The sequence below is a fragment of the Aotus nancymaae genome, unplaced genomic scaffold, assembly GCF_030222135.1.
Source record: "Aotus nancymaae isolate 86718 unplaced genomic scaffold, 86718_ANA_hifiasm-v0.15.2.pri h1tg000044l, whole genome shotgun sequence".
NCBI lineage: Eukaryota > Metazoa > Chordata > Mammalia > Primates > Aotidae > Aotus > Aotus nancymaae.
The window spans coordinates 7,218,393-7,243,167 of NW_026988458.1; the positions used below are offsets into that span (position 1 = coordinate 7,218,393).

The 24,775-nt window shown below is 41.2% G+C and overlaps 1 protein-coding gene across 1 annotated transcript in view; it reads left to right on the forward strand.

The window, feature by feature from the left end:
• The first annotated feature begins 1,103 nt into the window (after positions 1-1,103).
• The window catches only part of LOC110569580 (uncharacterized), a 29,967-nt gene continuing 6,295 nt past the window's right edge, over positions 1,104-24,775 (forward strand). The window contains 4 exon segments of the mRNA XM_064361883.1: positions 1,104-1,285; positions 3,666-3,798; positions 19,150-19,576; positions 22,585-22,654. Coding sequence (XP_064217953.1) covers positions 1,104-1,285; positions 3,666-3,798; positions 19,150-19,576; positions 22,585-22,654 — 812 coding nt within the window.

The window sequence follows — 24,775 nt, forward strand, 5'->3', positions numbered from 1 at the left end:
CTTTTTTACTCCCTGTGTTGGGGACACAGTGTAAAGCCATACATGTAACTTCATTACTAATCAAGATACTGGCCAATATTTATTGGACACAGAATCTCACAGTATCTTTTTAAAGTGTGAGGGGGATTTAGGGGGAAAATTACAATTTCTTGGCTTCAAACTTAGAATGCAAGACTGACACACTAGAGAATGGATAGCACGGGGTTGAACCAAGGACAGATGACTGGGTTCCAACGGGGGAGCTCCAGAGCCTAGAGGGCCAGAAGGAGTGCATGCAGGAAGAGGGATATTTGAAGAAAGGCAGGACAAAACAATCCATCGAGCAGCACAGTTCTCTGGGGCCCAGAGGTGGACATCAAGAGTCAGGGAGAGGCCAGTTAGTCAAGGGAAGGACTTCAGTTTAGATTTGAAGTAGCCAAAGAAAAAGAAAATAAAATCCTGTCTAGAGACAGGCTCCAGGAGTGAAGTTGTCCATTTCACAATGCTCTGCAGTCACGCTCTCAACATCCTTAACCACTCTCGCTTTGGAATTGTGTCGAAATGAGGTCCATGGGGACAGTGGAGCAGCACTGGGGTCTGGAGCCTCCCACCCCTCCTCACCTCCCAGTGTTCCTGGATGGGTCTGCCAGGCGCTCCCTGGTGCTTCATCCTTGCCCAGCTTCTCCCTCCCCACCTGTATCCCGGGACCTCTGCCACTCCTGCCTGGACAGCAACTGGGTCACATTGATGTGCAGAGGCTCAGGGTCCCCCATCACTATCTGTTCCGGGCAGGACTCTGGGCATGGTGGGAGGAAGTTGGGATCAGGTAGGATTCCCAGAGAGCCTGAGGTGGGCAGAGGACTGGCTGTCCACGGCACATTCAGCAGGTGACTCGGGGGTTCCACCCTGATCCAGGTGCTGAGAGTGTCTTGGGGTAGATTGTCAGCATGGATTGTGGTGGGCCATGGAAGAGGGGACTGGCTTCACCCACTGGGGCCCTGAACATGATGAGAGGATTAGGCCGAGCTCCAAATTCCACCGCAGCCCAGTAAAGATAGAGCTGGCCCTGTTCGGAGTAGAGTTAAAGCCTGCTTTATTTACTGTTTACTTCCGAAAATGATGAGATGGGTAATGAGAGTGAAGTCAACTTGCGGATGGGAGTAGGAGGAGCTCAGAACAGCCTGGACACCCAGGGAGGAGGAAGCCATAGAAAGGGGGGCGATGAGAGGGTCGGTGAAGAGGTCAGACAGGCTCCCCCTGTTGCAGAAACCCTTCCGAATGCATCCTATGTGAAATCAACTTTTGGGTAATAACAGTGATATTTTCTGTTTTCAGACATGAGTCACTATTGCCATTATTGATTAGGTCCTCAGATTATTTAAAGCACCATAGATGGGTAAAGTTGCGATTGCTCTTTTAGATTATTTTCACCACAAACTTCCAACAATCAATATTCACGTACTTAAAGAAGACCTAAGAAATGCATGGATGCTCTCCAGCGTCTCTAATGAGAGCTCACTGTTGTCTGCCCTCATGTTTTGTTTGCTTTTGCTTTCTTTTAATAACAAATATTTGCTTTTTAAAAAATACTTTTATGATTTGGGAACCTATAAGCAAATCAGAAAATGCCAAAATTAAACTTCCCATTTTAATGTTAAGTCATCAACATGCATAGAGGGGTGTGTGTGTGTGTGTGTGTGTGTGTGTGTGTGAGTGTGTCTGTGTGAATGTGGATGTGTTTAACATAGAGATGGTCACTGCAGTTGTAGACCACAACCTGAGCCGAATCCCCTGAAATTTGTTAGAGAGCACATTTGAAAGTATTATTTAGCTAGGAGAAAAGGACAGGCCAAGTTATGAACCAATTCAAATAGAAAGAGTAACAACACAAACGCTTTCCTCTCCCTGCTGTCTACCTGGCTACAGGGAACATCTGGCTCTTTCCCGTGAAACTAGAATGATAAAAGTACCTCAGAGAGAAAAGGATCTAACCTTAGGTCCTGTCTTTTGGAATTTTTTGTCCTTAGGGACATAATTTCTAAATGATGTATGGGGCATTGATTTGGACAAGAACCAAGTATATTCAATTTTCTGAGAAAATAAAACCACCCCTGGAAAAGTATAAAGCAGGAGAAATTCTTTCCTGATGTTACGTCAGCAGAAACTAACATCTCTTACTAAATCACTTTGCTTCAGCAGCTTCAAGCATTGATATGAACATGGAATTTGTGAGTACCGCCCACATTCAGAAGTGAGAAAATGTTATTATCTATGATACCAGGACAAAGATGAAAATATATCCAACTTACATTACAGTAATAACCATCTGTGTTCTGTGTACTTGTTCTATGCCTAATTTCCCACATGTGTATACGTGTGTTGCATTTATTGAATCATTTGATTTTCTTGGCAAATCATTTAAAAATGTATTGCAAGTATTTGTGTGCTAATCCTTTCACACTGATCACTCATTTAACTCTATGACACCCCTGTAGGTAGACACTATTGTTGGATGCATTTTATGCAAAGGGGGAGTGAAATTACAGAGCCAAGAGGAAGAGCCAGTGTTTAAACCCAAGTTTGTCTTCAAAGTGCGTACATTTAACTAGGTTTATAAGTACAGCTAAAAATTATTACAGTGCTTTAAATAGACAATAAAAGTTGAAAAACCTATATTCCAACAATTCTGTTACACTGTATTCTGAATTCTCCCTATAGATGTAAAAAGAAAAAAAAAAACAAACCCTTAACCCAAAGCTCAGTGCTTCCCATTCTTTGCTCTCACACACTCCTGATTCTCCTTCCTTCAAATACTGCTTTGCTGAAACATGTATTATAACAAAGTGCTTTTGACAGGTCTTTTTTTCCCCCTAGGGTCCAGATACTAAACATTTACTAATGGAGAAAATACCTTAATTTGGACATTTAAATCATGGGTAAAATGTGTGTTATCCTTAAAGAATAGAATGAGTCATGTGGAAAAATTTTTATGAACAGAAAACAATGTTTTAACTTACATGGGTTTGTTTTTAGTGAAAGTAACACACAAAATGTTTGTAATAATAAAAACAAACAAACAAAAAGCAGGTGTTTAACGGCTTACAAAGAAAAGCCATCTTTCCCTGATGTCCCCACTCCAGCCCTCACCAGCAGCACGGTCTCTCACAGGCAACAGCTTGTGAACATTTGGTCTCTTCGATTTTTCTCTTGGTTGTCTGTATGTCACTAAATAATATATTCATCTTGCTACCTTGAATAATCAGATTTAAGAATAATTGGTTGATTTCCACTGAATGCGGGTGAGCTTTAGCACATTAAAAACCGAAAGCAGACCTTTTGGACCATCAGGAAAGCCCTAGGGGGCTGTTGCAGACAGGTCCAACTCATGCCCTGTCACACCTGTGTGTGGCACCATCAGCCGCTAATGAGTTGAAAATAAAAGTTGGTTTTGAAACTGAAGGGAAGGTAGTGTCCTTAGTAACCAACTGCTGTTGGTATTGCCTTAAAAACCAGGAATGTGACCTCTGGCCTCTCCCAATAATGAAGTCCATCTAGCAGTCCTTCAGGGAAGGCCCAGGCACAGAAAACCAAAAGATCCTCATTGAAATCCTTTTTCTTTCTACTTTGTTTTAACCCATACACTTTTGCTTGGCTGACTGGATAATCCAGGACTTTTAAAATTCCAGGGCATTGTATGTGCTGGCTAAGAAACCCTACACCAACACGAAGGCTCCAGGAAGTCGTCTTCAGGAACCAAGTCTATTTTGTAAACAGACAGCCAGCTTCGGATTTCATACAAACACACATAAGCCACCGCTTGTCTGTGTTTGCTAATGGTCCTCAGGATTTGGGCCAGAGCATTAGTTAAAACCTCAATTTAGCCAAAATTAGAATATGCTGACATCAATCACATTATTCTTTACATTTACAAAGTGATCATTTTTTTAAAAAAATACAGTGTTTTATCTTAGTGAACCTATTAAGAAGTCATGCAAGCCATCTTTAAGAGAGAGAGGAGAAAAAAAGAGCATGGTTTTGGAAATAGAAATAGAAAAGTGTAGATGGATGAGACCCGAAGTAGCTGGGTTTGCTGAGTGGTTCCCAGGACTTATTCTTGGAAAGCTTGGGATTATTTGTATGATCTTAAAATACTCTGAATAGTCCTGAGATATGGCAAAGCCTAAACAGTTTTGATTTGAGAACCAACATAACAATCAAACATTTTGCTGGCATGTTTTATAATACTACTTCAGCAGGGAAAAACAATAACGAATGCATGACTGACCTGTCTGCCCACATTCAAGCAGATGTAGATTGAGTGCCTCAGGCGTAGTTACAGAGATGGTAGAGACAGAGATAGAAGAGACAGAGAGATGTGTAGATAGAGAGTTACGCATGATCTCTAACCCCTGGCAAAAAGAAAATGACAAGGAACCTTTGTGCCTGTTGCCATCCACGTCATATTTCATATTAAGAGGATCTTGAACTCCTGGCACTTCAGACAAGCCAGGGCGTGAGAGTCTTGGAGGAGACTTGGACTCTGTTCATCCTAATTTTCCTGACCTTGTCTGCAATAAAATCCACATTATCTGTTCTAAATCTACTGTGCATAAATGTCATGATCACAAAATCAGGAAAATCGGGCTTTTTAAAAATAACTTTCTTGAATGCTGATTTATTATACATTTACCGATCAAAGCAGAGACGTCGACAAGTTTCTATTTCTGAACAATTGTGACTACATGAACCCAACTCTGTGACAGAGTAGCCAACTAAGCTATCCTGGGGGCAAGAACCAGCAAGGAAAGGAGTTCAAATATAATAACAAAGTCACAATTCAGGCAATGAGGACCCTCTTCAGCAGAAGAAATAATGTTCAATTAGCTAATTGAAAATCTCAGGAGGGCAACCTGTTTTTCTCAATTGGAAAAAAAAGTCTTCAGTCATAACACAAATGTTATCACTAGACACATTTATATTTTTCCTTCTGTTATTTTTCAAAACATGGTATTGTGTGGGGGAAATGATATTGTAATCATCATACGCCACAAATAGATTTCTACTTGCTTAACAGTGAGTTTATAGGAAAATTTATTTATAGATTATGAATATATAGCATATTGGTATCCCATAATGCCAATTATAAACTTCACCTGGATTTGGTTTAAGGTAGAATTGGCTTAGCTAAGATTCATTTATTTTTGTTCTTTTCCATATTTTTTCAGTGGGAGGAAGAAAAAAATCAAAAGGAAGTGTTAACACAGGTTTAAACCATGTGGACATCTGTTGCATATGATAAGCTGAACCACCTTAGAAAATGAGGTCCTCCCAGAGTCTCACATCAAAAGGAGTTCGGAGGAAGCTTTGAAGGTTGATCCCAGGTCCATCACAGAGTTGTGTCTCCTAAGGTGGGTCTCCATCCTAGGACCTCCGTTTTCTCTTTAAGTAACAGTAGCTGATTTCAGAAGGGTGTCAGTGGATTCTCTGACATAAAGGACAGACCAAAAAATGGTCTTTCCTCTTCTGTTGCAGACTTCCCGCCACAGGCTGAGCATATCCTTATCAGTTACAGCGCTGCATATCTTCAGAGGCACTTTATGCTCCTTGAGTATAAACACAAGGCGTTTGTCCTAGTAGTTAACCAATTGCCATGATGGCAACAATTTGTCTCTTGTGATGCTAAGTCACCAACAACTAAAACTAACAAGGTATTACTAGAATTGGACTGTGATTGAGAAAGTGTTTACCTAGATGAATCTGATAGAGTAAAGAAAGTTAGATTTCTCCTCGAAAACTTTGTTCAAAATCTTGTCTATATCCCTGAGGGTTCCATAACCTGGAGAGAGTCACCTCAACATTTAGGATCCTGTCCCATCTTCCTCATAGTGTGAATAATAACATTTCTTCCACCCAGTGGCAATAAACATGACATGAGCTAAAACAAGTAAAATAAAGTCCCATGGGGCTATGTTAAAATATCATGGGAACCTATGTCAAATTTTGAGATTCTCACTTTCATTTAGAATGCTTCTACAGACTAAAAAAATTTGAATGATTCCACAAGAGAAAGAAAATAGAATGGGTGTATTAGTCTATTTTCACACTACTGTAAAGAATACCTGAGACTAGGAAATCTATAAAGGAAAGAGGTTTAATTGAATCACAGTTCCAGGTGTCTGAGGAGACCTCAGGAAACTTATAATCATGGTGGAAGGCAAAGGGGAAGCAGGGACCTTTTCCACATGGGGGCAGGAGAGTTAAGAATGAAGGAGGAACTTACACACACTTATAAAACCATCAGATCTTGTGAGAACTCACTATCATGAGAACAGCAGGGGAAACCAACCCCATGATCCAGTCACCTCCCTCCCTCAACACATGGCGATTACAGGTCCCTACCTTGACACGTGGGGGTTACGGGGATTACAATTAGAGGAGAGATTTGGGTGGAGGCGCAGAGCCAAACCCTGTCAGTGGAATTCAGTTGCTTCACCAGGTTCAATTTCCCGCAAACTGGATAACCACTTCATTGGTTTCATGACTTCCTGGCTAATTATTTCTGCATCATTTAGGCACAATCCTGAAGGATCTAAAAAATAGATGAAAGGCCTGGTGCTCACATCTGTAATCCCAACACTTTGGGAGGCGGAGATGGACACGTTGCTTGAGTCCAGGAGTTCAAGACCAGCCTCGGCAACATGGTGAAACCCCATCTCTACTAAAAATACAAAAATTAGCCAGGCGTGGTGGTGTATGCCTGTAGACTCAGCTACTTGGGAGGCTGAGGCTGGAGAATCCTTTGAACCCAGGAAGCGGAGGTTGCAGTGAGCCAAGATCATGCCACTGCACTCCAGCCTGGGCAACAGAAGAGATCCTGTCTCTAAACAAACAAACAAACAAATAATACAAAATAGCAGATGTTTGCCTTTAAATGTCAGAAATGTCCTCTAACAATATTCTTATTTTCGACATATTCTTAAACTTTTCCTTTCTGAGAAAAAGTCTGACTTTGGGGAAAATTTCTGTGGATTTCATTTCCATTGTAGCGTGCACTTTTTATTGAGGGGTTGGATTTTGTTCTTAAGGATTACAATGCTGCTACAGGCATATTCACACAGGATGGAGAACTGAGACAACTTGAGAGATAATTCAATATGAAAAATAATTACTCTGCCCTTCCACTATCTCAAATGATACTTTTCTCTTAATTATGTAATTAATTGCCTCAGTGTTTCATTTCTTTCTGATTATAAACACCATAGCCTCAGAGAACAAAAATACTGTGATATTTTTAATCCACCAAAAATCATAACAAAATAAATGCATTGCCAAGTCCTCAATTATGATATTTTTGCAGGTAAACAAATATTCATATATGTGAGATGAATACAGCAGTGATGATGATGCCAACTGTTTTGAGCAAACAGAGTGGCTAGTTCCACAGTCCTAGTTCCACAGCTGTGGAACAGGTATCTAAATAGCACTCTCCCAGCCAGAGGAGATTAAAAGACCCTACAATGATGGATATGGTCATCTGATCACTGTGATATATGATGGTGATCCCATGCAAATCCAAGATTTCAAATTTTCCTGATTAGCCAATGACTCCCATATCTTCATCCCTAGACAAGATCTCTATTCTGAGTTTTAACCAATAAATCTGACTCTCTGAAAGACATTGCCTTTGGATATAGGCAGGTACCTTAAATTAAGTTTCAAAAATTTTAATATAATAAAGTCTTTAAAAGTATGGGCTCTAGAGTCAGAGTGTATGGGTTCAAATCCTGACTCTTCCACATTACGAGCTATGTGACCTTGGTCAAGTGACCTAACCTCTCTGTGCCTTAGTTTCTTCATCTGTAAGATGAAGGACGACATGATTTGGATCTGTGTCCCCACCCAAATCTCATGCTAAACTGTGATCCCCAGTGTTGAGGCCCAGTGGGAGGTGATTGGATCATGGAGGCGGCTTTTTGTGGTTTAACACCATCTCCTTTGCTGTTGTCACGGTGAGAGTGAGTTATCACGAGATCTGGTTGTTTATAAGTGTGTAGCATTTCTCCCCTTCCTCCTCCTCCAGCGATGTAGGAGGTGCCTGCTTCCCTTCCTCTTCCACCGTGACTGTAAGTTTCCTGAGGCCTCCCCAGCCACACTTCCTGTACAGCCTGTGGATCTGTGAGCCAATTAAAACTTCTTTCTTTATAAATTACCCAGTTTCAGGTATTTTTTTTTTTTTTTGAGATGGAGTTTTGCTCATGTTGCCCAGGCTGGAGTACAGTGCCCAGGTGATCTCAGCTCACTGCAACCTCTGCCTCTCAGGTTCAAGCAATTCTCTGGCTTCAGCCTCCTAAGTAGTCACCATGCTTGGCTAATTTTTTGTATTTTTAGTAGAGATGGGTTTTCACCATGTTGGCCAGGCTGGTCTTGAACTCCTGACCTCAAATGATCCACCCACCTCGGCTTCCCAAAGTACAGGGATTATGGGTGTGAGCCACTGCACCTAGCCTCAGGTCCTTCTTTATAGCAGTGTAAGAACAGACAAATACAAGGGAACACATAGCACCCTGTCACACAGTTGTCTGAGGATTAAATCAGTTAAATTCTTCAATAGGCCTAGAATAAGCCTAGGTCTGACATATCATAAACACAATAAATGTCACAGTCTCTTGTTATGATGCTGATGATGATTCTCTGTTTCAATGAATGGCAACAGGATTTGACCAGTCATTTAAGTGTATACCTGAATCCACATCTTGGACCAACCACTTATAAGCTCTGTGATCCTGGGAAAATTACATAGCTTCTGTGACAGTCCTAATGTTCTCATTTGGGAAATGAGCCTTATGTAGATCTGTAATGCGGATTGAGTAAAACAGTCCATGGACAGTGCTCAGGGCAGCGCCTGGCACGTAGGGAGTACTCAGCAAAGATTGGCCATCACCATCAGGACCATTCCTCTTCCTCCTCAGCTTTCACCACTCATTACTTTCCATGTCTTGTTTCTATAGCCCTTAAGAACTCCCAAATAGCCCCTCTCTTCCTTACCATGTCTCTCACCATTTATCCCTCACCTTTCATCTCCTAAAGGTGCCTGACTTTCTTTCTTTCTTTCTTTCTTTCTTTCTTTCTTTCTTTCTTTCTTTCTTTCTTTCTTTCTTTCTTTCTTTGTCTCTTTCTTTCTTTCTCCTTCTTTCCCTTCCCTTCCTTCCTTTCTTTCCTTCTTTTTTTCTTTTTCTTTCTTTTTTTCTTTTTTGATATGGAGTCTCACTCTGTCATCCAGGCTGGAGGGCAGTGATGTGATCTCAGCTCACTGCAACCACTGTAACCTCCACCTCCCAGGCTCAGGCGATTCTCCTGCCTCAGCCTCCTAAGTAGTCGGGACTATAGGTGCGCACCACCACACGTGGCTAGTTTTTGTATTTTTAGTATAGACAGGGTTTCACCATGTTTGACAGGCTGTTCTCAAACTCCTGACTTCAAGGGATCTTCATCCCAGCCTCTGGCTCTCCAGGACATCCTCAGCTCCCCACTAGGACGAGCCAGGAGGCACAGTCACACCACTTCCTGCTCCCAGCCCTCCACAGGCTTCCCCTCATTTGCATCAATGGAACAGTTCAGGGCAAGTTTGCACCCACATCAGTCCACCTGATGGTCCACTTCTCCAACTGAGCTATTCCAAACAATCGCAGCTCCCCATTTGTCCCAAAGGTCCTCTGTGGTTTGTCACATGCCTGTCCCCAACACAGCAGTGGGCACATCAAAGCATAGAGTGAAATACAAGTGGCAACTCATAGGAGGCATTCTTTTCGGATGTCTGCACCCTGTGCAATGACCATTATTTAAACATTTAGACCTTTGAAATCAGCAATTCTGTAAGGAGCAATCTAATATGACGGAATAGGATACAATTGTCCCACTAATTTTCAAGCTAAAATATGAGACCTCACATACGTTTTGCTTACCAAAGGATGCTGTGGGCAGTGATTGAAAAACTTCAGGATTTCGTGTTCACTCCTCACTTCCATTAAGATTATTTCAGGGGAAAACATCATTCTCAACCATATCATATGTTTCATGTCCTCTTCTCTGGCCAGCTTGACAGACAGGACCCAGCCCATCCCCTGCCCTTGTCTTAGTTGAGGGAGGCATCCCTCCATGTGGGCAGATACCAGTGTGGTTCCTGTCCATCAGCACAGATCTCCCTGCTCCTCCCTTGTTTGCCTGTCTTTCCTCTATAAACTCTGGAGGTGGGGGTGGTGTCTTATTCACTTTTGTGTTGTCAGAGGTCAGCTTGATCCCCAACATGATAAAAGACTAAATTATTATTAGTCAAAGTTAATGAGTTTCCAAAATACAGTATGTTTCATAAGAAAAATGACTGGATATCTCACTAAGCTTTTTCTAGACTCTACTTGCGATTGTCCTCAATTCTATCTGCAGCAAAGACCCGAGACGCGGCCACATATATTGTACTGGCTGTGTGGCCATGCTTGCTAATGCCACTTTGTGACTTATGGGTAGATGGCAAGAAAACATTTTTAAATGTTTGAAATCGAAGTTTTAAATACTGATGCTGTGAGTAAATAACCCACTCTTTCAGTATAAGGACCCCAGGGTAGAGTGGTTCCTTGGAAAACATTTTGGGTTATGTTCAAGTTGTTTATTTTCCAAAAAAGATTAAAGTCAGCTCCTTGATTTCAGGCTCCGTTTAGACTCCAGAGACTTGCTGCACTCTTTGTTACCCGGAACTACACCCTTTTGAAGGCAACTTGCCAAAAAAAAAATCTTGTTTAATTTGTTTTTGTGGTTTTGTTTTGGAGAGTGGTATTTTTCCCCCTTTGTCCGCATTTGAGTTACAATAGCTGCAACAGTGGCCAAGCTGATAAGAAGCAAAAACCTTGTAAAGGAACAAACCTTGAGCAAGAAAGGAAATTACCAAATAGAGAATTTTCATTCTCCTAAAATTAAAAACAGCCTAAATTAAAGCAACATGCTGGGAAACCTCCTCGGGTTGTTCTTTTTTTTTTTTTTTTTTTTTTTTTTTTTTGAGACGGAGTTTCGCTCGTTACCCAGGCTGGAGTGCAATGGCGCGATCTCGGCTCACCGCAACCTCCGCCTCCGGGATTCAGGCAATTCTCCTGCCTCAGCCTCCTGAGTAGCTGGGATTACAGGCACGCGCCACCATGCCCAGCTAATTTTTTGTATTTTTAGTAGAGACGGGGTTTCACCATGTTGACCAGGATGGTCTCGATGGGTTGTTCTTAATAAGCTTTTAAAGACAGTAGAGAGATGATCCTGTAAACAGAGCAAAACAATCACCTTTCTTCACCCAATTCCCCTCACCAAGAGGAGCTCCTTCCTTCCAAGAACCGCCCTTCACCAGCAGGCTCAAGCCCAGATTGTTCTTCAGTTCTCTTTTCCTTTTAAGAGAGACATCAACAAAGTTGGTCATAAAATTACAGTGCTTGAAACAGAGCAGTTCAATGCAGACGTTGATAAGGAATTTTGGCTTCTCTTGAATGGAAGGTCTACAGGCTAGTTTGTTCTTATCTGGAGCTAGTGTGGGTAAGAACAGAACATAGAGCAGGGAGGGGAGGCCAGTGCAAAGCGGATGCAGAAAATTCAGCCAATGAGCTGTACCTTTCTGGGACTCTTCTTAGAGCACTGGGCGTCCACGTGGGGAATACTGAGACAGTGTCCAAGAGTAGGCAGCCCTGTGGGGTCTGGAGGGCCCAGCATGGTTCCCTTAATTCAAAGATTCTCCCTGCTTTCCATCTTCCCTTTCTTTTTTTTTTTTTTTAGATGGAGTCTCACTTTGTTGACCAGGCTGGAGTGTGGAATGCAGTGGCTCCATCGCTGCTCACTGCAGCCTCCGCCTCTCAGGTTCCATGGATTCTCCTGCATCAGCCTCCTGGGAGCTGGGATTACAGGCACGCATCACCACGCCCGGCTAATTTTCATTTTTTTAGTAGAGATAGGGGTTTCACCATGTTGACCAGGCTGGTCTTGAACTTCTGACCTCAGGTGATCCGCCTACCTCAACCTCCCAAAGTGCTGGGATTACAGGTGTGAGCCACTACGCCAAGCTCATGTTCCTTTTCTTGTTTAGATTACTTGAAAATAAGATTAAAATGCTAGAAAAGATTTATTTCTGTAAAAATCAGTCGACTCGAGCAATTCAGAAGATGTGCATATCAAATTTCACCTTCTTTACTTTTCTACTTCCTTTAAGCCCAAATGACAATGACGTCATTGCCAAAGATGTCAGCTGAGCCTCTATAATAATATCGTCTCATTGAACCTCAAACCGTCTGTTTCATAAAAAGATGCATTTTGATTATTGCAGTTGCTTGAGGCTCATTCAGCTTACATCACAACAAAAGGAGGATGCAAAGGGATAGGTCTCAGCTCCACATAAGGAAGCTGTCAGGTCCAGCTTAATAACCCTGAAATTCTGAAGTTCTTACATCTCTTTTCAATTAGATAAAACTGAGAAACCTAATTAGTTTACAGAAATCCTTTTTAAATTAAGTATTAGTTTAAAAACATGGCTAAAGGGACCCATTTCCATGAAGACAACACTTACGGTGATCTATTTTAGTCAACAAGCCTCCTAACTTTGTTTCCTCATGAGCTTAAAGACAAGTGTCTAAACTCTAAACCTTGCAGCTAAGTTCTGTTTTTTTGTTTTTTGAGATGGAGTCTTGCTTTCTCGCCCAGGCTGGAGTGCAGTGGCATGATCATGGCTTCATGGCTTACTACAACCTTCACCTTCCAAGTTCCAGCGATTCTTATGCCCCAGCCTCCCAAGTAGCTGGGACTATAGGCACTCAGCACCACGCCTGGCTAATTTTTGTATTTTTAGGAGAGACAGGGTTTCACCGTGTTGCCCAGGCTGGTTTCAAACTCTTGACCTCTGGTGATCCCCACGCCTCCCAAAATGCTGGGATTACTGGGCACGAGCCACTGCCCTGGCCAAACTTGCAGCTAAATTTCAATAGGAACTTTCTTGTTTGTTTGTTGTGTTTGTGTTACTAATGGGGTTCTCTGAAAGTAGACTTAATTGTACCTGTGTAGGTCACTCCTCCGTACAAAAGGCAGGATTGTCTGGAAGCCAAAACTCCCTACTTTCATTTTATTTGTAATCACAAACTGCAGACTTATGAAAGGAAAACAGCTCTATCTTTTCAGACAAAACAAACTGGCCAGGAATATGTTTCCAGTGACTAGGCTGTCCTCTGAATCATGTGATGAGGAGATTATTATTTTCTATACTTTTTGATGTACGAAATTATTTGCCAGAATAATATCTGTATTGGATGTGACTAACTCAAGGTGTTATTACCTCTTTTTTTTTTCTTCTGGTGGCCAGACACTAGAGCTATTAGGCAAAAGTGCTACTCTTCAACCACCCGAATCAAAATATGAAAGGTGGAATTTTAGCAGAGCGATTACGTCCAGTCTTGCTAATTGAGGTCGGGGTTGTGGGGAGTCTGTTGTGGAGGATCATGGCGTGCACATGACTCTGTGTCAGTGTTCCCTGCGGTGTTCTCCCCAGTGACGAGAAAAGACAGGACAGGAAGGATTTTGCCAGGTCCTTGGAAGGGCTTAAGGTCCCTAAAACTAGTCAAAATATGTTATGTTCCATGTAGTAATTAGGGTAAACATCCAATTAAGGCATTTTTTTTGCCAGAAGTAAGGGAGCACTTTTTCTCAGTCTCAATGTATCACCAAAGCAGGAAGTGAATCAAAAACACGATCCCAGAAAAAGACGGACTGTGCTCTTGCAAAGGTTAAAGAAACAGCAGTAGAGAAGTCTGTTCCAATAATGGCTGAATCTGGGGCAGGAAAGTCCTTATTTCTGTCAGGGTAATGTTTTGTTTTAAGCGTTTACCTTCCTATAGTAAAACATCACTCTTAAAAAATTGATACTTCATAAATGGTACAATTAGTAACCATTTCAAAAAATTTATTTTAAAAGTAGCATTAAATAATCAGCTGATAATTGTTCTAAATTATCCATGGCTGGCAATTCACCTTAACTGAAAGTTCTGAGTTATTTTAATGTATACAACTAATGTGGCAGCTACTGAATTATCAACACAGTGCCAAAAAAGAAACACCTTCTAGAAGGTATGCCTTGCAAATGTAATCTTATTATATTAACTGACAAAATCATAAGTAATAAGTAGAATAAATGTTGAATAGTTACATTCATGAGTGAATTTAAGGCACTCACAATCCAGTATTTGTATGAAAGAAGCTGATAATAAAGAAAACCATGTTTCCTTAATGGAATTGGTATTCTTTGAACATGTTACTGAGAAGATTTAAACAGAAACTCATATTTTAATATACTTTTAAAGGGATCTGTAATTACACAGGAGAACAAAGCATTTGTAAAAGCCAACATCTTGTCCTAGAAACAAAATATCTGCTACATCATTGCTTAGAACTTAACACAATTAATACCTATGACCTCAATTCTGCAAAGTATTATTATTTCTATTTTACCTATAGGGAAGTGCTTTGTAAAAACTCATTTTTAACACCAGGAGTGGCTATGTATTATTGAAAACTGAGTCAGAAGTAGCTTGCCTAAGGCCACTCATAATAACTGGACCAGAAAGAAGAAAAATCCAGGAGCACTAGACTATTCATGGTTTTTTCTAATTTTGTTTTTTTCTAATTTGAATAATATTCTTCTGTGATTTAGTTAAGATTACCCACAGTCAAGCCTTTGCTGTCAAATTTGAACCTACTCTCTAACCATAAAAATACGGACTATGGGTTGGTTAGGAAAGAATATCATGAGAAAAAAACTATAATTTCAGCAATATGCTTCAAAGTCTACAATTTTACATGCCACAATAGTGGGAAAGATAAAGGCTGATCATGAATGGTCTTGAACTAGAAACTAAAGATTATGGGTCTTTATTAAGAATAAGATAATTTTAAATGTTTCTGTTTATTCATTTTTTTTTTTTTTTTTTTTTTGAGACAGAGTCTCACTCTCTTGCCTAGGCTGGAGTGCAGTGGATCTCGGCTCACGGCAACCTCTGCCTCCCGAGTTCAATCAATTCTCCTGCCTCAGCCTCCTGAGTAGCTGGGATTACAGGTGCCCGCCACCATGCCCAGCTGATTTTTGTATTTTTAGTGGAGACAAGGTTTCACCATGTTGGCCAGGCTGGTCTCAAACTCCTGACCTCAGGTGATCCACCCACCATGCCCGGCTAATTTTGTATTTTTAGTAGAGATGGGGTTTCTCCATGTTGGTCAGGCTGGTCTTGAACTCCTGACCTCAGGTGATCTACCCACCTCGGCCTCCCAAAGTACTGGGCTAACAGGTGCGAGCCACCACGCCCAGTCGCCATATTACTTTTAATAGTTCCTAGTCATATTCTATTCATTGATACAGGATTATAGATATATGTGTCTGATACAAGACCATTAAAACCTGGACTACAAAATGTTAAGGAAAAGCCCAGCTCAAACACACCTCTATTGAAATGCCCTCACCAAAATAACACCTAACTATTAAATTGTTACTGTGTGTTGGGCACCCTCCTTGGTGGGTCATACCTCTAAATCCTCATCACATCACTGTAAGGTAGGCACATTCTCCTATTTAGAGAAAGAAGCCAAGTATTAGAGAGGTTAGTTAACTCATCCAAGGTCATACACTGCTAAGAAGCTGAGCTGAAATCTTAACTTTTTCTGGCCCCAAAGACATCTTTCTATTACATGGTTTCCTAATTGAGCATCTGCAGCTTGCAAGACATTATCTTTCATAAAAACTGCAAAGGTTGCACAGATAGGAGTTTAGACTGCAGCTCTAAATAACCATAAAAAGTTAAGGAGTCGCTCTGCCAAGATGCAATCCAAATGAAAATAAGAGCTGTGTTTAAGAATTCTAAATATTAGAATTGTCACGTCAATGATCTGTAGCTGTGCCAAGTGTTTGGAATGGAGGAGGTAAAATACTATCACCTCCACATAGATGTATCTGTCTGCCTGGAGCCGCCTAAATTAAAAATACATTAAACACCTCCTTTGACTTATGTTAGTTTAACTTTTTTTTTCTGGTTGTGTTTAGAAACTTCACAAGGGAGATCTTTGCTCTCCCATGCAGATAGAGAGTTACAGTTTTAATGAAACTTCTTCCATATAAAAGCCTTGCCTTTGTAGCTCCTCCAGGCTTCCCGATCACCTTTGATGACTGCCTGTTCACAGCAGGCCAGCAGGGTACGTTTCTGCATGCGTCTGCTCAGCAATTTAATTTACTAAAATGAAGGTTACCTAAGGAACACTAACTCCCTTTCACTGCATGAAGCGAAGAGATTTTGTGTCACTCTGCCAGGAGGGAGAAAACAAAAAAACAGAAAATTTGCCAGACGCGTCCTGGTACGGCAGGAATGTAAGCAGAGAGGAGAAGGAAATGCGATTGGACGATCACAACAAACGTGCCCTGGTGGCTGCAGGCTTCAAAGGGCAGTGGCTCCAGGGACTCAAGGGGGCAGCGGGGCCGTTTCTGTTTGATTCTCTCACTTTTGTTTCTAATTTAAGCTTTCTTCTTTTCACTGTGACTCCCTTATTCTTTTAATGTCCCCCTTTCATTGTCTCTTTTCTCTTTTTTCTTTTTTCCACATTTTTCACTTTTTAAACACAAATAACATATTGTTAAAAAAAAACTTAAAAGAATAAAAAATTAAGTTATAAGAAATTACCCTTTGATGCTTTCTTCTCATTTTTAATCCATAGAAATATATCAGTTGTACATCTTTAGTGGTCGTAGGAACTATAAAACGTTGGTAAGCTTGTGATCCGCCTTTACGCTCAGCCTTCTTTTGTGAACACTTTCCCTTTTCCATAACATTATTTTGTTGTCTTAATAATTATGTCATCTGTATGGCAATCACATGCCTCTTACTCTTCCTTGCCCCCTTCCTTTTTGCATGCTCAAAACTCTCTAATTTAATCTCTACTACAGCTGGGTGTTCCATTTACCCTGCTGGGAGGTGGTGGAAAATTCTAGTGTAACTTTGATCTAGCTGTGTTTTAAAGCTGATTTTTAACTACCCCGAATAAAGTACACCTATTTCTATTCACAAGCTATTGGGGGGCATTTTGAAAAGTATCAGTGGTAATCAGTGGTAAACATAAAACCATGACAATCTTCACCTTAAACGATATTTGACTGCCCACAGACAGTTACTGTTTCTTGCCCACAAAATGATTCTAAGCAGAAGCTAATAAGGGTTATGGTTCGTTATGTGTGGTCAGATATATAAAATGTGGTCTGTGAATGTGTGATGCCGGTTATTTTAAAAGCTTTTGCCATTTCTCAAACTTTCCCTCTGCTTTCAGGCTGCTCATGACAAAATTCAGCTCTAGTTTTTCTTGATCTGTGGAAATGTTTCTGTTTTCAATTCTTGAATAATTTTCTTCGTTAAATGACACTGTATATTTATTTGTACAACTTGGCTGGAAACAGAAGACCAAACAAGAATAAACTGGACCTTGTGATAAGCATTTTATCTCCTCCTCTCATCATGAACCAGTATTTCCTGTGTTTCTGTGTGCCATGCCATGATATCTAATAATGCTCTCACGTTTCGCCTGATATTGTGAGTAAACCCAAGACACAAGTTGTTCTATTCTTATGGCAATGAAATATAAACCAACACAATGAGCAGGAACATTATAGTTAAAGCCCTGCAATCTCTGATCCGTGAAGACAGGTTTCTAGCGGGGAAAAATGGCCAACTCATGCACGAGGCATATAATTTATTTCTTATTGTATTTTGTTTTATTTCCCAGGACTAACCCTCAACCCTGTAATAAACACATTATGTAACTTCCTACAATCCGTACCCCCAAGTGAAAAGTAGATACAGTAATATAAGTAACCAGAAACACAAGTTGTATTGAAAAAGTTTCCCATTGCCCCATTTAACTGTTCCAAAATGAAAGCATTATTAGAAAATAAGAGTGTGATACTACTTGATTTTTCTTTCTTTCCTTCTTTCTTTTTTTTGAGATAGAGTCTTGCTTTGTCACCCAGGCTGGAGTGCAGTGGTATGATCTTGGCTCACTGCAACCTCTGCTTCCTGGGTTCAAAGGATTCTCCAGCCTCAGCCTCCTGAGTAGCTGAAATTACAGGCATGTGCCACCATGCCTGGCTAATTTTTGTATTTGTAGTGGAGATGGGGTTTTGCCATGTTGCTCAGGCTGGTCTTGAACTCTTGAGCTCAAAGTGATCTGCCCACCTTCGCCTCCAAAAGTGCTGAGATTACAGGTGTGAACCACCACGCCTGGCCTACTTGATTTTTCAAGATAAAATCATCACTTTCATATAAGCATAAAATGAACACAGGAAGGTTTTTATTTAACTCACTAACATAAGAGGAAACCAATAAGATGTTAAAACCAGTTCAAAAATAATTTAAAGAGTAGGTATATATATGGGCAATCAGTACTCCAAAATGAATTCACTAATAGACACAAAATGAATTAATGTCCAATAGGGAAATAAAATGCAGTATTTGGATCATTTTATCTATAAGATAGAAATCAGCTCTATTTCTACTGAATAAAATTCACTTGCTTTGCTATCAACAAGAATCATTTGCACTAATACCTTAACTTCCACCTCTGAAGAGTTTTAAAATGGCCTAGTCCATAGAAAGACAAGGAAATGTCCAAAGTCCTTTAAAATCAGTGCCCAGAGAGCTAGCTAAACCTACACTGTCCAGTACTATAGCCACTAGTTACATATGGCTATTTAAAGTTAAATTAATTAGGCCAGGAGAGGTGGCTCATGCCTGCAATCCCAGCACTTTGGGAGACCAAGGTGGGCAGATCACCTGAGGTCAAGAGTTCGAGACCAGCCTGACCAACATAGTGAAACCCCATCTCTACTGAAAATACAAAAAACTAGCCAGGTGTGGTGGCATGCACCTATAGTCCCAGCTACTCGGGAGGTTGAGGCAGGGGAATCGTTGAACCCGGGAGGCAGAGGTTGAGGTGAGCAGAGATTACGCCACTGCACTCTATCCTGGATGACAGAGTGATACTCCGTCTCAAAAAAAAAGTAAAATTAATTAAAACTAAATAAAATTAAAACAGGCTTTGCAGATGCTGCCAACACTGGGCGCCCCTTATTACTAGCCATGGTCAACCCCACCGTATTCTGTGACGTCACTGTTGAAGGCAAGTTCTTGGGCCATCTCCTTCGAGCTGTTTGCAGACAAGGTTCCAAAGAGAGCAGAAAACTTTCCTTTTCTGAGCATTGGAGAAAAAGGATTTGGTTGTGAGGGTTCCTGCTTTCACAGAATTATTCCACGGTTTATGTGTCAGGGTGGTGACTTCACATGCCATAATGGCACTGGTGGCAAGTCCATCTACAGGGAGAAATTTGATGACGAGAACTGTATCCTGAAACAGACAGGTCCTGGCATCTTTTCCATGGCAAATGCTGGACCCAGCACAAAAGGTTCCCAGTTCTTTGTCTGCACCGCCAAGCCTGAGTGGTTTGGGAAGGTGAAAGAAGGCATGATTATTGTGGAGGCCACGGAGCGCTGTGGGTCCAGCAATGGTAAGACCAAAGAAGATCACTGTTGGTGACTGTGGGCAACTCTAATATGTTTGACTTGTGTTTATCTTCACCACCAGACCATTCCTTCTGTAGCTGGAGAGCACTCTGCACCCCATTTGCTCACAGTAGCCTGTCATCTTTACACTCTCACTAAAGTTCCCTGTGGGTTCCATGTTTTCCTTAATCCCTTCCATGCCTCGCTGGATTGCAGAGTTACGTTTATAATTATGAAACAAAAACAGAATAACAATTGGCAAAGAAGAAAATCAGTTCCTCAGTGACAGTAGCCACATTTCAAATGCTCAAAAGCCACTTGTGCCTAGTGGCTACTTTACTGGACAGGACAGAGGCAGAACCTTTCCGAGATTACAGAAAGTTCTACTGAACAGCACTGCATAAAACAATAGCCAATTCTCCATTAAAAGGATACCCAGTAACGCCCTCTGCCCATTTCCAAGTCTTTGATTCTTTTTCCTGATGAAACAAAATAAGCAATGACAGTAATGATGTGGAGTAGAGACGCTGAAGGAATAATGGCTAGTATTTATGGAATACCAATGATATGCCAGGCATTGTGTAAGACAGTTTATCTACATTACCTAAGTGGGTTTTCACAATTTCTATATATTATCTAATTGAGTCCTCACAATAACTTGGCCCCACTTATTAGTTTAGGAGAGCCTCAAAGGGATTAAAGTAATTTGAGGCTTCATAATCTAGACATCATTTAATGAAGCCTCACAGTAACTATACTTACTAGTTGGTGACTCAGATACTCAAAGAGATTTAATTACTTTGCTCAAGACCATGCAACTATTAAGGGGTTGAACTAGTATTTGATCTCATACAGGGTGCAGATAACAAGTATAACTAATAAAAACACACCTAAGAAACCTGACCTCCCAGGTCTACTTAAGACACTTTGTCCCACTCGAGTATAACATGGTGGCCTTACTACAAGAGAACGTGAGAAGTGCTAATCCCAGCCTTTTCTCTCTCTCTTTTTAAATTATTATTATTTCTGTAAGGTTATTGGGGAACAGGTGGTGTTTGGTTGCATGAGTATGTTCTTTAGTGATGATTTGTGAGATTTCGGTGCATCCATCACCTGAGCACTGTACACTGCACCCAATCTGTGGTCTTTTATCCCTCACCCCATTCCTATCCTTTCCCCCTGAGGAGTCCCTTGTCTCATTCTTATGCCTTTGCATCCTCATAGCTTAGCTCCCACTTATGAGTGAGAACATACGACGTTTGGGTTCCCATTCCTGAGTCACTTCACTTAGAATAATAGTCTCCAATCTCATCCAGGTTGAAGCAAATGCCATTCATTCATTTCTTTTAAGGGCTGAGTAGTATTCCATTGGATATATATACCACAGTTTCTTTATCCACTCATTGATCAATGGGTATTTGGGTTGACCCCACATTTTTGCAATTACAAATTTTTCACGCTTCTCTTGCATCCAAGGCTGTTGCTGAACCAAGCACAGGGTATACTGTGTTCAGCTGATCATATTGTAGCACTTACACCATTGTGGTATATTCCTCATGAAGTCTCTCTGTCTCCAGTTAGACCTTGAATTACTCCAAGGTAGAATTAGAGAAAAAATCCGCTGACTTATATCCCACTGCCTAGTACATAGCTCTTCAGTAATGTATGTGATGGGTTCTGGACACACTACCCCAGGATATAGCACCCTGGCATAATGAGTATCTTAAGCTGAAGAAAGCTGAGAAAGCTGCAGAAGCCAGAAGATTTCTCTGACCTTCTCTTGCCCCTACTGTCATGCAGCAGGTCATAAAACCAGCTAGCCTTTCCTTAAAGTAGGTCATCTTCCTCCCTATACCCAGAGGAAAAGAATGTTCTTATTCTCAAAGACACAATGACACCAAGAAGAATCTGAACAAACAGGTCTAAGTTCCCCGGTTGGTTACCAGTAGGTCACACCTTTTGTCCTCCAGTCATACGTCTGTGTGACAGAAGTCCATACAAACACACTTTTCCCCTTTCCTTTGGGTCTTCCTTTTTAAGGAATCTTGTGTGTATAAAACGATAGATAAAGTTGTACGCTTTTCTCTTTTAATCTTTGTTTTGTTTTTGGGAATTTCATCCATGACTCTTGTAATGGGTGAGAAATATTTTCCTCTGCAACATTTGCTAACAATATAATCTCTTCTATTTTTATATGCCTGCCCCCTGACATCATTCCATCGTCTCCCAGGTTGCCCCGCACCAATATTAAAGAGTCACAGATGGCTGGTGTAAGCGTTGAAAATACGTATCTTTTCTTTGCAACCTTGGGTTCATGGCTGAGGCCCCAATAACAAAAGGCAGATTAAGAAGAGAAAAACGTACGGGTTGATTTAAGCACTACATGACATGGGCGTCTGCATACAAAAATGAAGACCGAAAATAAGCAGGTAGACATGCTTATGTTTGATAAAGAGTAGACGGTTGTGGAGCAATATGATTGGACCAAAAGTGTGTGACCTAATGGTAATAAACTAGGAGAATGTTAGCAAGACCTGTTTGTTCAGATTTTTCTCCATGTCATTGTGTTTTCAGACATAAAAACATTTCTTTCCTCCAGGTGTAGACTGGCACTTCTGACATGAAGATCTGTTGACTTGCTTCGGGGAGAAGGGCAGGAGAAAAGTCAAAGAGACTTTCCTAGGTTTATAGTTTGCTTCAAGGAAGAAGGGTGAGGGTGAGAAAGACGCTGAGTAGCAGAAGGGTGAGAAAGATCCTTTTGCTACTGCTGTTTTCTCAAATGCCAGGGTGCTATGTTTTGGGATGTCATGTCCTGAACTCTATCTCTGGGCAATTTGCTAGGTGTGTAATCCTTGCTTCTACTACTGTTTTATTTTTGCAGCTATTGGAAAATGCGGTAGCACCAAATGATGAACAGGCATCAAATAGACCATCTCCATCATTGCAGGTCATGAAGCTGTGAGATTTGGAGGAAATCAGTAAAGTTCTTTAGGGCTTAGTTTTTGTTTGTAAGCTATGGACAAAAATCAAACCTATATTATAAAGTTTGTTGAAGAACTTAATGAGAAAAAGCTTAATGCAATGTAAGTTATATAGATCCAAGAAACATTATCTACTAATGTTGTTATTCTAAGTCAAAAAATGGATATTATTATAATTTCATAGTTTTTTCAATATTTGTATTAATATAACTTCTTTTTTTTAAAGAATACAGGTCGACATGAAGAACTTATTTTCAAGACTTTTAAAGAATAGAAAATTTAGCTAGCCAGGCATGGTGGCTCACACCTACATTCCCAGTACTTTGGGAGGCAGAGGTGGATGGATCACCTGAGGTCAGGAGTTTGAAACCAGCCTGGCCAACATGGTGAAACCCCATCTCTACTAAATATATAAAAAATTAACTGGACATGGTGACGCATGCCTGTAATCCCAGCTACTCATGTTGTTAAGAACAAACAGTTCCTCTTCAAAGGGTTTCAGTTTCTTGTTCTTTGCTTTATTCTAAAAAAGTAATCTTACCCATTCATCTATCAGCCCTCCCTGTCTCTGCTGGGACCAAACATGTCCAAGCATTTCCCATCACCTATGTAATCGTCCTTCCCCTCAAACGCCTACCCTTACACACTTGATGATGTCGACAGTACCCAGTTGAAATTAGCCTAGATTGTGTGGTCTCACCCCAGCCCACAGGGGGAGGACACAGGAACAGGGTCTGTGTTAGGGATAAAAACTGCTGCCCTACTTTGTTCTAGGTGCTCTCTCTTGCCTCCGCTTTGCATGTAGAAGACACCCTTCTATAGAAGTAAATTGCCTTGTTGAGATAACTGTTGCCTGAGTGTTGGTTCTACTTTGCGGCACTGAGCACTTTTATCTCCAACAATCTGGGGGCTCATTCAGGATTCCCATTCTTCTCTGGGAAAGGGGTCTCTGGTCTTCTCCCAGGGGAGACACATCCCACTGCCTCATTGCGGAGGCCTCAGAGGCTAAAGATCGAGACCCCACCCACTGTGATGAATAAACCCGGACTCTCAGAAACGTGGGAAGGAAAGACTTGCCTCCAGAAACACCGCAGTGACCAGGTAACTCTGTGCATAGACCAAGGTAAGAAAAGCCATGAGGGTGGAGAAGTATTTCCTTGGTGGTCAGGATATCTTGGAGGTTGAAAGAGTATGAATGGTAACAGGCACTGGTGCTATGCGGAGTGAGTGAGTCCAATCTGCGGTTCCATGGTTACCTCATAGGCTAATGGGGGCCCTCTTGTAGGAATCCTGACGTTGCGGGTTATACAGTCCCGCCAATGCTAAGAGGAACCTAATTTTCCTCTGGGGAGGTGGCCAGAGTAGATAAAGTAAGAGAAGGGTGTAAGGAACCTCCAGAAGGCGGGGGCTAAATGGTAGGCAAGAAATCTTTAGTATGAAAGACTGAGCCTTAGCAAACCTTTGGAGGACAGAAAAGGCAAGCAAGAGACCTCTAGTAAAAAGAGGTTGAGCCACACCCACTCTCAAAGAACCATCCAAAAACCTCCAAGAGGGGAAACACTCCTAGTAAAACAGGGAAAGGTAAAGACAGGGATAGACAGATCTTCTCATATAGTCCATTAGGTCTCATGCTAAAATATTGGAAGGAAAATGAAAGGACTAGGCATAAGAAGAAGCAACAGATGATAAATTATTGTTTCATTTGGACCAAGGAAGCCATCATCAAACCTGCTGTCTTCTGGCCAAAATTCAGATCAAATGAGGATTGGGTGCATCAACTTTTAATTCAATATGTGAATGACAAAAGTCCAGTCTTGCAAGAAGAAATAGACTATACTCTCTGCTGGAGAAAAGGACCTGTTCTCTTTTCCCTAAAGAATGCAGGGAAAGGATCTGATTTCACACTCTCCAAAGCAGTTGTGATGAGACCAACTCCTAGGCAGAAGGATCCCAACACTTGGGACCCTCTAAACCACCTTCCCCACTCAACTCCCCCACCTTGATCTATCCCCTCCCCAGGCAGCTCCCCAGGAAGCTGCTGCAGCCCTGGACCCAGTCCCAGATCCTTCTCCTACTCGGATTATTCCTCCCCCTTATCACCCTAACCCTTGGGAATTACTGCTCCTTATCGGCCTAAGTATCCTCCCCTAGAGGCTCTGCAACATGAAGTAGAGCAATACAAAAAGGACATTCAAAATCTTCCTTTCCCCTCTGTTTCCGAGG